The 17,647-nt window shown below is 37.4% G+C and overlaps 1 protein-coding gene across 1 annotated transcript; it reads left to right on the top strand.

Moving 5' to 3' along the window:
• The first annotated feature begins 4,787 nt into the window (after positions 1–4,787).
• On the top strand, positions 4,788–10,154 carry LOC105445289. The gene is made up of 4 exons (XM_030994437.1): positions 4,788–4,872; positions 7,738–7,806; positions 8,909–9,139; positions 9,667–10,154. The coding sequence occupies exons 1-4, from the start codon at positions 4,822–4,824 to the stop codon at positions 9,802–9,804; spliced, it is 489 nt and encodes a 162-aa protein (XP_030850297.1). The 5' UTR covers positions 4,788–4,821; the 3' UTR covers positions 9,805–10,154.
• Positions 10,155–17,647: the final 7,493 nt, after the last annotated feature.

Genomic DNA, 17,647 nt, shown 5'->3' with positions numbered 1-17,647 from the left:
AAAACGAAGTAAATGAGACAAACGTATATGAGACAAGAATAAATTGAATTCTCGCTCAAACGGCTTCATCAGGAATTGATGAATTTATTCAAGCAACACCATCATAGAATTGCAGTGCGACAAATGCAAAGCCGCAGCGTTAAAAAGCAACGAGCTAAATGTTAAGCTCGAAGCGCAAAGTGCAAAAAAAAAGTAGAGAGTGGGAGTTAGAGATAATGAGAGACATGGGTCCCATATTCTCTGAAACATGGGCTCAGTATGGAAAACCATCGGGGGCCCTAAGGCATCTGCACCCAAGAAGCATATGGGACCAATATAAGACAAATCATGGGACCCAGAAGGGACCCATACCAAACTGGGCCCAAACGGGTATGCCCAGCTTAATCCCATCTGGTACCGATATTGGTTAACCCAGATATATCCCATGTGGGTTAACCCAGATTTTCCCCATATGTTACCCATATAGGCATATTCATATTCTACCCATATGTGTACGCCCAGCTTATTCCCATCTGGGACCCACACGGGCTGGCCCAGATAGATCCCATATGGGTTACTAAATATTGGCCCCATATGGGATACATAATAGGTTCCATTTAGCCCAGATGGCACAAGTGACCCACACGCTTCTACCTATTGGTTGCTTTGATCCATTGCCGAAAATATTTTGGCACCTATCATCCTATCACCCCAACCACGGATACAAATCGACACCCCTGTATTTTACATTAAGTATCTTGGGTACTGTATGCCGATGTCGGATTTTGGCTTTTTGTTAATTCTTGCGGGTTACTCGGATGAGCGCAAGACAAGAGGTTAAATCAATATATTTCTCTTCTCTCTTCAACACCATTCTTCAAATACCACTGTCAAGGTCTACCGTTTCTTAGACTGATAAACATATATTCTGACCCTTTTTTAAGTGCTACTGAAATGCAATCAAAATCCGTTTCTAAATCTTGCGTTTTCTTGGCTAGCATCTTACGGTTTCATATCTTCTGCTGTAGATATTTCAGATTTTCAGCAAGGGTCGTAGCTACCTTGATTATCAGCGCATTTTGGAGTGGTCCATCTACGTACTGACGGTTGCCCTTATTATTCCGATCAACAGTAACATACCGTACGATGGATACGTATTAAGAGAGGTAAGCACACTCTCTACGTAACCTCTTAATTTTCCTTCCTTCTATAGATTCATAGCTTGTCCTCACTCACAATATTGTTCCAAATTTCCTTAGGCTAATGAAGCACATGATTGATACCAACATTCTGGAAATGTTGTCGTTTTGTCTGGAAAGCTAGAACGACTACCATGGCAATTCTCCTCTAGCATATTATATTTACAGAGAGTATGTATCCTTTAAAATGGAATAAGAAGTAAGAAAACCCTTCTGAGCAATTATTTTACCCTATGAATAAGCACTGGCTATATTAGGCCTATATATTCAAACCTTAGACTGTAAGTTTCCTTAAAGGAAACTGCAGATATACTTGGCAAAATTGGTCCAAAACTATGTCCCACACGTACATCAACTTATAAAAAAGTATAATGTAGCAGATTGCAAGGAATAGGCCTATCGGAGTCACGTTGGAAAAGTGGGGAGTGAAAAATCAACTCTCATTGTTTGTACCTTTATTATGATATAGTTTTATATTTTTAATTATAATAATAATAATAATAATAATACATTTATATAGCGCAGCTTTTATACAAAATATATTCAGCTGCGCTGGTTAAGAGCTCCTTTTTTTTTACTAAATTCTACAAAATAAGATCTCTCAGTTGACAAATACGTTTTTAAATTGGATTTGAAAACATCGAGAGATGGAGTGCTTCGTATTTCTATTGGCAAGCTATTCCATAGTTTGGGGGCAGCAATAGCAAAAGCACGGTCCCCAAGAGTAACTTTAGTTTTGCCATGGGGAATATGAAACAATAACTTATCTGAGGAAGTGCGCAGGCTACGACTTTGAGTTGAAGTAATTCTGTGATGTAATTAGGGGCTTGACCACTCAATGATTTATAGACAATTAACAATATTTTGAATGAGATTCTTTGACGGACTGGTAACCAGTGGAGTTCTCTCAGAAGAGATGCGGTTGAAGTGAATTTCGACCGACGATAGACAAGTCTTGCACATGCATTATCAGTGGAATCTATGTCTTAAATACGATGCTAAGACGTTCATTTTTAGCTTGTCATTTGAAAGTGAATCAGATGCTACTCTTCGCAAAGACAATCAACAAAATTAACTCAAGGTAAATTTGAATATGAGTATGACACGTCGAAATCATGTTCGGATTACGTTTAACGTCATGGCAATAATTCCCACAATAATGGTTGATGGACAAGGCTAGTGAACTAGCCGAAAGTCTTTCAATGAATGTATATCTTGGTCTAAATCTGACAGAAATGGCAATGGAATTGTGGAGCACTGGCTATTTTCCTGGCCTGGATAAACCTTGCCCTCTACGTTCGGCAGACATTGACTTTTGGTATCTACGTCATCATGTTTGAAGGTATGGCCCCAAATTCTTACAAAAAGTGCGGTATGGCCAAAGTTGATTTTTTGTTGTTGCTGTTTTGGCTTCAAAAGGGTCCCAATTGGCCAAAAATGATGGGGTTCAAATTTTCAGACCCCTCCTTCCTGTCCTGGGGGGGGGGGGGGGGGGTCCATATTGGGCGCCAAAATGGCTTATATAGAGCGCAATAGGGAAATTTGGTGTCTTCGGGAAAATTTGAACCCCATCATTTTCTCATAGCTTGGACCTCAATGAATCCAAAAATGCAACAACAAAAAAAAAAAACAAAAAAAAAAAAACAATTTTGGCACAAAAGTCCTACGGGAGCTGTTTCAGTGACATACCGTACCACACTAAAACGGTGATGTTTCAACGACGCATAATGAATTATTTTCGGCTGAGTGAACTAGTTTATGACAATGGCATGCATTGCTTAGTCTTGCATTAAATAAGGTGAGATAAATAGACTTAAAGTATTTTCATTCAAATTCAACCTCCGAGTCTTCTGTAGGTTTTCGAATCGGTATAATGTCACTGTGATGTAGTGATGGTCAACTGTCCAATTCGTTTCATCACACAAAACGAATGAAAGATCAAAGTTTCAAAATCTGGTCTGCTTGCCAGGAGTTAGAATATTATAATACATGTATCATTTTACAATACAATACAATACAATAAATTCATTTCTATAGCGCTCTTACACACAGTTGTTTCACATCACTTTTAATAAACATTATCGAAGAAGTTGTTGATCATGGTCAACATAGGGTTAATGACCTTCTGGCTCTAAACAGACGATGCATTATATATATATATCCTTTTTTGTTGAGAGGACCTATACAATACAATATGTACTCTTATTTCAACGAGAGAGTTCTACCTGTTTGATTTATTATCCCTCACAGGTGAAGTAAATGGGTACCTGGTAGGAATTTATTCCTTGAAATGCTAAAGCGCCGTATGGCAGCCGTGCTTAAGCCAGGGTAATAATTGGAAGCGCCAGGAGGGTCAAATCTGACTGACATGAGCGCTATACAAGAACCCACTATTATTATCATTATTATTACTAAAACAGCAAAATATTAACGAAAAACAACTTTGAGTGTTACCCAAGACTGTGGTGGTTTCTCTCATTCACCAACTCATCGAATGCCCATGGGAAAACATAAAACATGATTATGCATATGATAAATAATAATTAAGATTCATAACACTATACATATTGTATTTATGTTCAGACGTTCTTTGCAGCACACTACAATTCCTAGCCGTTATAATGCTGTTCGTAAATGCGTTTGCTCTGGCATTCCACATGTTACTTCAGAACCAGGTGAGCATAAGACACCTCCCCCCCCCCCCCCAGTGTTATTTAGGTATATGCCAGGTACACGCGTATGTATTTTCCCTCCTTTTGGGGGGGGGGGGGAGGCGGTATGTAATTAAAAAAAAAGTTCTCTCCTCAAAACAGAAGAACCGGGGCGGCGTCAGTCTATTCTTTTAAAGAGATTGAGAGATGATATTTTTAACGTCATCTTGCTTTAAAAGATTGCATTCGCTCTGGTATTCAACACGTTACTTCTGAACCAGGCGACCATGTGATAAAGCTTCCCTCCTCTCTAGGAAAGAGCAAGGGCGGTGCCTGGTCGGGCCGGGGCTTAGGACCCAAGCAGTGTCGGCATGAGTTGATAGAGAAATATATAGAGAATCAATTTTCACTGAAATTTAGATATTTTTTGTTTGTCCTGTATTTGGTCTGTTATGTAGCTGTAGGAGTTAGACCTGAAGGCTGCCCACAGCGTTCTAAACCTTTAAAAGTTGGTTCAGCCATATTTTGGTTTAAATACTCATCATGAATTCAATGTCGCACAGCGTAAAAGCAATTTTGATAATAATAATAATAATATTCGGCTTTTATATAGCGCCCAATACATCGATACAACGATTCGCTAAGCGATTTACAGATATATTCTAAAATATTGACACTGCGTCGGCTGCATTTACTACCATTGTCAATACATGGCTTTTACGACATTCTGGCTTCTTCACTTGCCGGCTGCTGAAGATTATACAATATTAATGACAGTTTTTCTCGGTCACCACTTGTTTTCATGTACTCTTTCTTAGCCGGATTTTCACTCTTTCTGGGACTCCTTCCTTCGGACGATCGCCATGACGATAGGCGAACTGGATTTTAATCTGGTATTTCATGCTCAAAACTATCTGCGTAGTAAGAATGCCACTTCACATCATGAGGACGACTTCACGAAAGCTGTCTTCTCAGAAGTTATCACAAGAATAATGTTCGTGGTTTTCGTCATCGCGATGCCCATTATCGCAATGAACCTTTTGGTAAGCATCTGGTTGATAGGTCACATGACTATGGATCTCTTGGTTTACGGTTTGAATCACGTTCGGTATACTACACGGTCGCAAATACTGTCGAAAAAATCTACCTATGGCGTTCAGTTAGAATTTAATCTTTGCAAAAGTTTCTAAAAAGGAGGAGAGCAATGAAGAATTTGATTGAAGCTACGCGACCACTATTCTATCATCCCTCTTTGCATATACATGTATATATATATATATATATATATATATATATATATATATATTTATATATACAGTGCGTCCCGGGAAAAACGAAACCGAGAAGTATCGATGTTTTATCATAACTTAATCACAACCATAATTAATGTATCATTCAATGATACATAATTGGAAAGCTTAGAGTCTCCTCTCTCAGTTGATGCTACTCACGTGATGCATATTTCACGCATGAGTGATTAAAAGCAATTTGAAGGAAGGAAACCAAAAAGTAATTTGGCGGGCGGTATCTGAATTTCAAAGAAAAATTCATATTTTAGAAAGTTCATTTTCTGTTCTTTCATATGATACCTCAATCAAGAAAAATGAGCCAGGAATAACAAAGTTCTGTTTTTTTAAAGTAGCCCTTACATTTTCATAATTTTAACAAACGAATTCGTTTTCACTGGGTGCCTGCCGTAGCAAAAAGCAGATTTGACAAAAGACTTAACTCCGTTTCGTTGACAACAGGGGCGGCCGAGCGACTTTCAAAGTGGGGGAGCACCAACAAAAAAGGGCACTTTCTGGAAAAAGGGCACTTACAGTGGGAAATCTCAAAGCGAAAATATACAATTTTTAGACATTGGTATATACCCCTACATTGTGATTACATTATCAGGGATGATTTCAATATTTGTTTCTCTTCATATATCATACAAGATATCGCTTTAGCATCAAACTTTACAGTTGGGTGTGATGTCTGAATATGCATTTACGAGCGAGCGAAGCGAGCGAGAAAACTTTGAAAGATCTGTGAGGTCGCAGTGCGAAAAATTACATCTTATAAAGAGGAAAAAAGCCAATCGTGATGGGGTTATAAGCACATTCTCATAACGGAAAACTGAAAAGACCTTTGATAAGTAACATAATTATATAATCTTTAAATGCGAGCGAGCGCAGCGAGCGAACTTTGGGGGAAACTGCTCTTAGTCGCTTTAAATAAGGGGCACGTTTAATGATTACACGAAAAGGGGACAATTATCGAAAGGGATAAGACACTTATTAGAAAAGAAAAGGAGCACGTGTATAAGTACAAAGAATAATTATAAGAGGTGAAAATGAGGCATTTTTTCACTTGAAAAGAGGCACTCACCAGTGATGAAAAGGAGGCGTTTACGAAAATGGGAAATGGGCATTTGTTAACGGAAAAGGGGCACCCATCAGATTTTAATAGGGTCATTTATAAGAGGTGAAAAGGGGATAGGTCCCTCATTAGAAAGGAAAAGGGGCACGTATCACTACTAAAAGGGGAATTATCAGAGTTGCAAAGGGGCACTGACCAGATATGAAAAGGGGCACTTATGAAAATGTAAAAGGGGCACTTATAATAAAGGAAAATGTGCATTTGTTGAATGAAAAAGGGGCACCGTTCAGATGTTTAAAAGGGGTAGTTATGAGAAGGGGAAGGGGAAGTTATGAGAAGGGGAAGGAACTCTCTCTTTTTAATGGGGGCACTTATCATAAGGAAATTGGGCACTTATTAGAAAGGGAAAGGGGAAGTTATGAGAAGGGGAAGGAGCTCTCTCTTTTTAATGGGGGCACTTATCATAAGGAAAAGGGGCACTTATAAGAAAATAAGAGGGGCACATGTTAAAATGAAAGGTGCGCTCATTCGAGTTTAAAAAAGGGGTAGTTATTAAAAGGAGAAGGGGCACTTCTTACAAAGGAAAAAAGGGGAAGTTGTCAAAGTAAAAAGAGCACCTCTCAGTTTTGAATAGGGCAATCATCAGAGGTGAAGGAGGCACTTATTAAAAGTGAAAAGGGGCACTTCTCGTACCTGAAAAGATGCACTTACTAGAGATTAACAAGGGCACTTATGCAAGATAATTTCAAGATTCATGAGAATGGAAAATGAACATTTATTGCAAAGGAAAATGGGAACATGTCGAAGGAAAAGGGGCACGTGTCAAAAATAAAAAGGTCACTCGTCAGAGGTGAAAAGGGGAAAGGGGCACTTTTACTAAGTAATAGGGGCACTTGTCAAAGTAAAAGGGGCACCTTTCCTATGTAAAAGGGTCACTTCTTACAAAATAAAAGGGGCACTTTTCCTATGTAAAAAGGGGCATTTTGGGGGTATCTGAAAAAGTTGGGGGGGGGGGGCACTGTGCCCCCCCCCCCGGGAGGGCCGCCTCTGGTTGACAATCAGCCATGCATGAAGACTCTCGTGTACGGCTGATTGTCAACGAAACGGAGTTAAGTCTTTTGTTAGTTTCGTTTATTGATACGGCAGGCAGCCAGTTAAAACGAATTCGTTTAATAAAGTTATGGAAATCCAAGCACTACTTTAAACAAACAGAACTTTGTCATTCCTCTCTCATATGTCCTGATTGAGGTGTCATATAAAAGGGCAGAAACTCAACTTTCTAGAAATGTGAATTTTTCTTCGAAATTCAGATACCGCCCACCAAATGTCTTTTTGGTTTCCTTCCTTCAAATTGCTTTTAATCACTCATGCGTGAAATATGCATCACGTGAGTAGCATCAACTGGAAGAGGAGACCTTAAGCTTTCCAAATATGTATCATTCATTAATCATGGTTGTGATTAAGTTATGATAAAACATCGATACTTCTCGGTTTCGTTTTTTCTGGCACGCACTGTATATATTGGAATAATTTAATGTCCTCTACAGGTTGGTGTGGCTGTTGAAGATATCCATCGCATACGGCAGAAGGCAACATTCTATTATATGAAACTCAAGGTTGGTTTACAGTCATCCTATTTCATGAGCTTAATTTACGAGAAACGATTGTTGGCGAATTTGTCGAAGTATTGTCAAAATAAGATCGGAAAAGGTATGCCCCTTGCGACTTTAAAACTTACAGATCAGATAATGTCAATTTTTTTTTTCTTTTTCCACTTTTAATGACAACCATGCGTAGGCCTATACGCATTGTTATACAAACTTTCTTTATAATAATAAACGAATGTATAACGTGCCCTTACCCGAAAATTTCGATCAAGGCGCGACAAAAATGAATATGCAATTAAGTAAGACTTTAAAAAAAAGCTCAACAGCTAGAAAATCAACAGGTAGTGAAAGTAAATTCTTAGATAAACAAATACGCTTTCATTTGTGATTTGAATTATTTTGTGGAATCGGAATTCCTCACATGAGAAGGAGGTGAGTTCCAGAGAACGGGTGCAGCTTTAGCGAAGGATCTGTATCCGTAGGTTCTCGTCATCGGCACATGCAACCATGCAGTGCGTATGTGTGTGCGTGGGTGTGCGTTGCGTGTGCGTGTGTGTGTGTGTGTGTGTATTGGGTTTTTACAGACGTGTATCAATCAGATATGATTATTTACGTCTGGGGACCGACCTTAAACGTCATCCGAAAGACGTGATCAGTTTCCCCGGTCAGTTTCGAACCTGCGTCCTCGGCTGAATCAGTTTGTAACTTCCACGTTTATCTGGATTACAGGCGCAGGCCACAACGCCGAGTCTCGTCCATGGCCTCTGATAACCGCCGCAGTGATTTCACTGGCCAAGTTACTGATGACACCATCTTAGACAATTACTCAGGGGTCTGCCCGTGTAAAATATTGAAGGTAGTCTGACAAATATGTAATATGATTGTCTTTTGTTTGGGTAGCCAATGCAATTGGCGAACTATAGGACTTATTCGAGTGTACTTCATTGCCTTTAACAGTGATCACATGTGCTGCATTGATGTGTACCTTCTGCAGTCGAGAATCATGTTTATCATTGTAATGTATTCTGGAGTTTTGTATATGAAAGAGTAATAATGTAGCACGTACAGTTTCTAACACAGAAATAACACATCCTGTTCATCCCTTGCTCAGGTGGATCGAATCATAACCGCAGAGAACACAGCTTTCAGTACGCCCCTAACTAAATACATCATTAGATGTCTCCCCATCACGGTTCAATACCTAAAGATACAACTGTCACGCAGGTCTAAATTAACTCGGTTTCGAATGTGGTTTACCTCCGTTGTCGATTTTGAAAAGCTTCGAGAAAGCGTGAGGGCGGTCTGTAAGAGGAACCAAGAGAGGCAAGAACTTCGTGCCCAGGTAAAATATAGATTTATGTTTTATTATGATTCTATCTATCATTGGCGGATGGGGGGGGGGGGGTAACCGGGTCACGTGCCCCCCCCCCCCCCCGTGCTACTAAAAAGGAGAGGGAGGAGGGAAGAAGAGGGCTGAAGAACTTTTTTGGGTCGTCAGAGACTTCGCAACTGGATTCGGAACTGCCAAGGTTAATTGAAAAGAAACAGAATGTTGAGGACTTCACAGCAACTATTTCGGAAGCGATTGCGATGGTTATTGCGATGGTTATGGCGATGGTTATTTAAGAAGAAGTGAATAAGGGGTAGGGAGCCTGAGGCCATACATATATTTTTGTTGGATTTAAAGAGATAAGTCCGGCAGAGCGATTGTTCACAAATATTTATCACTAATTAGGCCAAAAAAGATGCATCTAGCCTACCATATAGTGAGGCTGAAAGTAATTTAATTTGACATTTTACTTACGTTAGGGGTCTTTCGTTTACGTACATGTACTGTTCTATTAAATTATTTTTTCTATTCATTTGCAGAAGTCATCGTGCAGTCATAAAGACCAACCCGATGGTGGGCCAGACCAAACTCTTCTCCAGAAACTGTGTCAAATGCGAGACCAAATGCGAGACGAAATAAACGGTTTGATAAGTCAAGTCGAACAGCGAACTCTCTAAAGGTGTTGAGAATACAATGAGTAGTGACGAGTGGAGTACTATATAGGCTTAGTAAATTGTAAGAGTTTCTTTTCATACGTGTTCTGACTATCACTGAATTTATTTGTAATTTTAACTCCCCCCCCCCCTGTTTCCTTTTTACCTATTGATTCTTTATTCTTTCCTAACGATCCGCTTTTCTGTCCTACTATATACTTTACTTGATATTTGTTTCCCGCCATTTGTGATTTCTAAATCCTATTTGATCAGGGAAGCTGTCTTAACTAAACTTTGCTTCCCTCTTTTTGACAAGGAATATGAAATAAATATACTAATTACTGTGAAGCGGTATTTAATTCAAAAGAGGTAATCACAGCTTACCCTAACCCTTACTGTACTGGGGGGGGGGGGGGGGTGGGAGGCCCCCCCCCCTCGACATTTATGGAGATCGCGCCGCAACCGCTTGGAATTTTGAATTGTCGTTTCATGACTTTTTTTCCTCACGTCTTGCGCACATTTTGATACCATTTTCGTCAAAATCGGATATACCTGTAAAGTGTAACATAACAATTAGTATGCGCATGTCATAAGAAAGTGCTATGATTGCATATATTCATGTACAAGCAGAAATGTGAAGATATGAATTGATATCAAATTGCTTTTATATGTTTCTCAGAGTAACTTGATGTATTCCAGAACAAAAGAATACATTAGAAATAAAACAATAGCTATAATAAGAAATGAAAAACAATAAAATACATAAGAAAATAAATAGTTGAAAATCGCATCAAATTTGCATTAATTATCATTATTAATTACATCAAATAACTATTTTGTGTTAGAAAGGAAGTTTCATATGAATAATTAGTTTCAACATTCAAAAAGTGGAGTCTGACAATTTTTGTAATGATTCTAGTTCCCTAAATATAGTTCCAGATTTCATATTCATGAATGCGTAATTTGCGTATTCATAATTTATGCAAATTAACCTATGCATTTTCAAATATCATACAAAATAATGAAACCTCATGAATTTGAGATGAAGGAAACATTTATTCAATACATTTTCAAGATTCTTCACAAGTCTACGGACAAATATGTAGAGTTCTCTGTAAAATGCATAAAATTAGCATTTTGCATAATTAATTAGGCTATAACGACAAAATTTGCATATTAGGAAAAAACTAATTATACCATCTTGTTCCTTACGTAAATATCTACAAATATGAAAATTTTCGTGTTCATCAGACATTCGACGGCCGAGATCATAGGGGGGGGGGGGGGGGGCTCCCAGTACTCACATGATTGGAAATACTGGATAACCCTATAGTCTAAGTTTCATTGACTAAGAACTTATCCTTTTAAAATTATATCAACAATTCAAAAGCTTAACCTTATGTTAAGTTTTTGATGTTGACGCCGCCGCCGTCGCCGTCACCGCCGTCACCGGAAAAGCGAAGCATAATTATGTCTTGCTTTTTGCTACGCAGGCGAGAGAAAAATGCAAAAAGGAACTACTATTGCGATTTGTTACAAAATAATCCGAAGGACACAAATAAAACATGGGCCATTATCAATGAATTGTTAGCTGGGAAAAGCAGATCACCTAAAAGTGCTGAGGTGGATAAACATGTTCACAGGTTCATGGAGAAAATATGCTATTACATCTGTATTTGATATTGCTAATGAATTTAATGAATATTTTGTAAAATTTAGACCGAATTTAGCAAATGAATTGCCGAATGAAGATAAAGAATACGGTGATTATATGAGGCGGAATAAAGAGCAATCTCTATTTCAGTTTTCGCCTGTTTGCCGATGATTATAACCGATTTAATACTGTTCTAGCTGAACAGCGTAAATCGATTTGAATGAAGTGAATAACAACAAACGGAAGATACACAACTTAAATAAACTTACAATTAATTCATTTGAAACTAATTTCATATTAATAAGAAGAGGATATTGATATTGATATTGGTATATAAAACATTCATGCAAGCATACATTTCTTATGGAATAGAGGTGTGTGGCACTTATAGAGGACTAGCCTAAGTATACGGTACTCACAGAAAAGGGCAGTTCGTGCTATAACATGTAGTACATGGAGATCTCCTACAATTCCACTGTTTAAAAGATTGCGAATCCTAAATGTGTAGAATTTAGAAGATTTATCATTTCTACTTTCATGTTTGTTCTAGTTAATTACAATTATAGAGCATAGCTATTCAACAATACAAAAGGAATTCCAAAACACAAGTTCAATAATATTGTCAGAGTTTTTTGTGGGCAGTAAATTTTGGGATAGATTTCCTATTAATGTCAGTTTAACAAGGTCTAGATATAAGTTTCGTAATTCAGTTACCAGTCATTTGTTCAATCATGAATGACAAAATCAATGTAAATAGTCTGCATTTGTACAATAACAAAAATCTTATTTTTGTATTACCATTTCGTATATTGTAAGACATTTTTAAGTACAGGTCGTATTCTTATTTTTTTAAGTTTCGATTGTAATAGTGAATTCATTTATGTTGTTGTTTTGTTACGTTTTCAAAACTGATTTGAACCAACATACTTTGTTTAGCTGTTTAAAAGGGTTAATTAGCTGGCCCCTTTTACCAACCAATAGTTTCTCTTCTTGTATAAGTGAATATAATTGTATGAAATGTATTATTGCACTGCTGTTGGTTAATAAATAAAATAAAACAAATAATTATCAAAAATCAAATACAAAGATGGAATCTAAATACAGTGTATTGAATTAAATTGAATTAAGTTAAAAATACATTCAACCAATGCATTTGCCGGATCTCGAGTTATACGCCGGATAGACAACAAGAGCTAATATAGTCATATCAGAGTTAGAAATAGGATGGATTCAGATGCGGGACTGACTGAGGTGTGTGGGTTGGAGCTAGAAGATTTGAGATTAAAAAAAAAGTGATCTAGTTCTAACATGGTTGGGGCATTAGATCGCTAGATGAGCAAACATATCACCATTTTGATTAAGTAAATCAAATCCAGGCAACATAATAACTTTTGTTTTCTTGGCCACAAACTTATCAATGAATTTCCCCATAATCAATTTTTCTCTTTTACCTTCCAAAATTTTACAATATGTATGGCCCACGATGTTTTTTTAGTTGTAGAGGACCTATAATAATATGCTAACTATAATATTTATTTTGAGTAGAGAGGGAAGCAGAAAAACAGAAATCATATTTTCGTACACGACAAAGAGAGAAGTTTTGAATAAAAATACGTCACAATCTACTGACCAAATTTCCAATTTGAGATTTGCATAGATTTAGTGATCTCATATTTCAAACATTCATAGCTTCATATTTTTTTAACTTTCGCCTTTCTGTTTCTCTTATTTTGTTCTGCCTTTAATGATTTATTAAAATGTGGATTGCCTTTTAATGGGGCTTTCACATATACACTCCGGGGCCCGTACGGCGAGTAAAAACAGACATTTTGGGAATTTCCGGCCGGCTGCCGTCAAGTTCCTACGGGCGCCGGGACAGTTTTCTAAGCCGTACGGGCCCCGTGGTGCTGAGTTGGCTGCTCCCAATTCTCCCGGCGTTTTTAACTGACCGTTAGCCCGTAGAAAACCCGTAAAGGGCCCGTGAGGCACCTTACGGGTCCCGTGCGGGCTCCGGACGGTGCCCGGACGGGCCCCTTACGAATTTTTTCTTCAATTTTCATAAAAAAATATTTACGGGCGCCTTGCGGTGCTCAAGGGTTCCGTACGTGTGCCCTACGGCACCCTCACGGGCCCCTCAAGAGCCCCGGGTTGATATGCACAACAACAGGGTCTGCCGTCCGGTAATCCGCACCTAACAACAAACAAAGAAAAGCCGGAGACACATTCGTATACTTGGGGGAGGGAGGAAGACAAACAAATGTATAATGAGTGCAGTTTTCACATTTTAATGAGATTTGTTGAACGGAAGAGTAAAATCAACCCAAATTTTTAAACGATTATAAACGAATTTTTATAATTCATTGCTTTCCTTTCATTATTCATCATCCTCCCCATCTAAATAATGATAATAATAATATGATGATGATGATTATAATGATAATAATAAGCTGGAGAAACACTAGCGTACGGGGGGGGGGCACGGTGCAGAATGCGGATATAGAGGCAGACTGCACCCATAATGGGTGGCCATGAGAAACAAAAGAGAGAGTGGGGAGAAAAGAGAGAGAAAGAGAAGAGAGAGAGGAAAAGAGATGAACAGGAGCAAGAGAAAATGTTTTCTTTGGAGAGGGCTTTATACCAAGTTCAAAGAAAAAAATAATATTTAAAACCTTCCGGAAAATGTGTTTTGTCTCTATGAGTTAAATGACAATGGAATAGCATAGTCTCCAAACAAGAATTCATGAATCAACACATTGGCTTTATGGCCAGCACGTAATTGTTTTTACCGGCGAGATAGAAAAAACCCCACCAGTCTTTATTTCCATTAATTGCTGGAGAATTAAATTTGAATGGGGCGCCCATAACCCGTGTGTCTAGATTGACACCTCCAAGTTACCTCCCCGAAAAAAAATCTCCTTTTTAAAAATTAATTCGGTTATATATACACAGATAAAACGTAATTATTTAAAATGCTAACAGTTCATTACAATACAACACCTTGTTGAATTTTTTAAACAGGCCTTGTTACTTGTAAACAACCCTTTTAAACGGTGTTTTTATTGTGCATAATGATCCATTCCAAACATACAGAGTACAGTGTTAATTAGACACGAACTCAAGCTAAGCTAAATAACTTAGTTTAGCCGCAGAGGGAGCTAAACAAGTATGACGAATCTTTCAATGGGTTGAACATTTTCTGGCTTGAAAAGGACGTCACGGTGTTCGGACACACACAATGCGTCTTCTCGTGGGCAAATCGTGCATCCGGGATTAACTCAATACGGCTTTCATGCATGCGCTCTCAGGTTAAAAACACGCAGCTTCTCGCACATGAGAATTAATCCAAGGCGCCTTAATCTTTCATTTCCGAAAATGGGATAATTTTACAGAGAACATAGATTAAACTAAACTTACTGTATCATTGATATAAGTATTATTATTATCATTACTTATATTACTTCTCTTTTCCTCACATGTCTGGAGACTGGGTTAGAAAGAGGGAGGGGAATGGGAATGGAGTGAAAAAAGGTGGAGTGTGTTTGTGTGACTTTATGTGTGTACATATGAGGGATGGATAGACGGGATTTCTTTTGTTTTTTGTGTGTGTTTTGTCTTGTGTGTGTTTTATTTCTTTTTCTTTTGGTTGGTTTAAAAATCTTCAGGGCAAGTACTTTGTTTTATCTAAAGATAATTATCATTTTATGTACAAAGCATTGCTCGATTTGAAAAACAAGACAAATGCAACAGCGCCCGTTTAAGTTCAGTATACGAAATGGATGACATCATTCATGACATATCACAATCAAAACAAAAAGCCTTTAGTTTGTGGATCGCGACAGCAAGGCTAAAACATGTAATTTCAGAAATTGATCTCTGTGACCTTGACGTTTGAACTCGAAATCTGACCAGATCATCTTCCCATGTTGATACATACAATCATCAAGTTTAAGCCTGGCATCTCTAGTGATTCTAGAGATTTGGCAATCACAAGGCTAATAAAGCAAATTAAGACACTTCCTACCCCATTATATTATTTTATCCTTGTATTCTACGCTTATTCTTCCTTACTTGAATTACGGACTTATTGCCTGGGGCAGTGCAGCAACTTCCCAAATTAATAGACTCTTTATATTACAAAAAGAGCGATTCGAATTATTAATAATGCAGATTTCCGGGCACACACGAATAATTTTTTTCTAAATAATAACATTTTGAAAATTAAAGACTTGTATATTTTTTTTTAGCTTGAACAGTTAATTTACAAGCTCAACAATAAACAATTACCTTTGCCTTTTAATGATATGTTCGTAAGAAATGATTCGATTCATAGTTACCTCACTCGCCAGGCGAGCTCTTTTCATCTACCATTAAATAGAACATCTTTTGCACAAAAGACATTTGTTTTTACAGGTCCAAAACTGTGGAATTCTCTTTCAAATGATATTATACAGTGTAATTCGATGCAAATTTTCAAAAGGAGACTAAAAAGCTTTCTTCTGAATAGTTACTAGGCTATTTTATTCCCCAATCAAATGTCATTTGTAGTGTGACTTTATGCAACTTTGATTGTTTCTTTTTATAAACATGTATGTATTTATAAATGTTTTGCGTTTAAAAGTGATTTTTTGTTTTACTAAATCAGTTATTTTTGCCGACGATGATTCCAACCAATTTAATACTGTTCTAGCTGAACAGGGTGAAATCGATGTGAATGAAGTGAATAATAACAAACGGAAGATACAAAACTGAAACAAATTTATAATTCATTCATTTGAAAATAATTTCATATTAATAAGAAGAGGAAATAAAAATGTATATGGTAAACTGAAAATCGCTGGCGACGAAATTGAAGAGTGCTATTTAGATTGCGACAGCGTACTCTGATATTGTTATATAAAACATTCATACAGGTTTCAGATTTCAGTTGCAAGTCATTTGTTCAATCATGAATGAAAAATCAATGTAAATATTCTGCATATGTACACACGCAAATCTGATTTTATATTATCACTTCGTATATTGTGAGACAGCTTTAAGTACATGTTCTTATTTTTTAAAGTTTCGATTGTAATATTAAATTAATTTGTTTGTTGTTTTGTAACGTTTCTAAACTGATTTGAACCAACATACTTTGTTTAGCTGTTTAAAGGGTTAAGCTCAACTAGCACATGACATGTGCTATTAGCTGGCCCCTGTTACCAACCAATAGCTTATCTTCTTGTATAAGTCAATATAATTGTATGAAATGTATTACTGCACTGCTGTTGGTTAATAAATCAAATAAAACAAATAATAATCGAAAATCAAATTAAAAAATGAAATCTAAATTCAGTGAATTAAGTGAGAGATACATTCTACAGATGCATTTGCAAAATCTCAAGTTATGCGCCGGATATAGACATCAAGAGCTAATAAATTCGTATCAGAGTTAGAACTAGGATGGATTCAGATGTTGGACTGACTAAGGTGCGTGTTGAGTACGTATCGGGGAATGGAGCCAGAAGATTTTGAGATAGAAAAACAGTAGGCCAACTTAAAGGTTATTCTAAAGGAAAATGCAAACTTGTCGATGGAAAAGGGGCACCCATCAGATTTTGATAGGGTCATTTATAAGAGGTAAAAAGGGGCATTTATGAAAAGGGGATAGGTCCTTTATTAGAAAGGAAAAGGGGCACGTATCCTTGTTAAAAGATAAATTATCAGAGGTGAAAATGGGCACTTATCGCTTCTGAAAAGGTACAATGACCAGATATGAGAAGGGGCTTTTACCAGAATGGAAAAGGGGCACTTATGATAAAGGAAAATGTGCCTTTGTTGAAAGCAAAGGGGCACAGATCAGATTTTGATAGGGTCATTTATAAGAGGTAAAAAGGGGCATTTATGAAAAGGGGATAGGTCCTTTATTAGAAAGGAAAAGGGGCACGTATCCTTGTTAAAAGATAAATTATCAGAGGTGAAAATGGGCACTTATCGCTTCTGAAAAGGTACAATGACCAGATATGAGAAGGGGCTTTTACCAGAATGGAAAAGGGGCACTTATGATAAAGGAAAATGTGCCTTTGTTGAAAGCAAAGGGGCACAGATCAGATTTCAATAGGGGCATTTTAATATCGGAGGTGACAGGGGGCTTTATGAAAAGGGGGAAGTGGCTCTTTTTTAATGGGAGCAGTTATCATAAGGAGAAGGGTTACATGTGAAAAAAGTGTGCTTATT

This window comes from Strongylocentrotus purpuratus, unplaced genomic scaffold (assembly GCF_000002235.5).
Source record: "Strongylocentrotus purpuratus isolate Spur 01 unplaced genomic scaffold, Spur_5.0 spur5_scaffold_21, whole genome shotgun sequence".
Taxonomy (NCBI): domain Eukaryota; kingdom Metazoa; phylum Echinodermata; class Echinoidea; order Camarodonta; family Strongylocentrotidae; genus Strongylocentrotus; species Strongylocentrotus purpuratus.
Note: the sequence above shows the minus strand (reverse complement) of the source record. Positions and strands in the feature narration are given on the sequence as shown.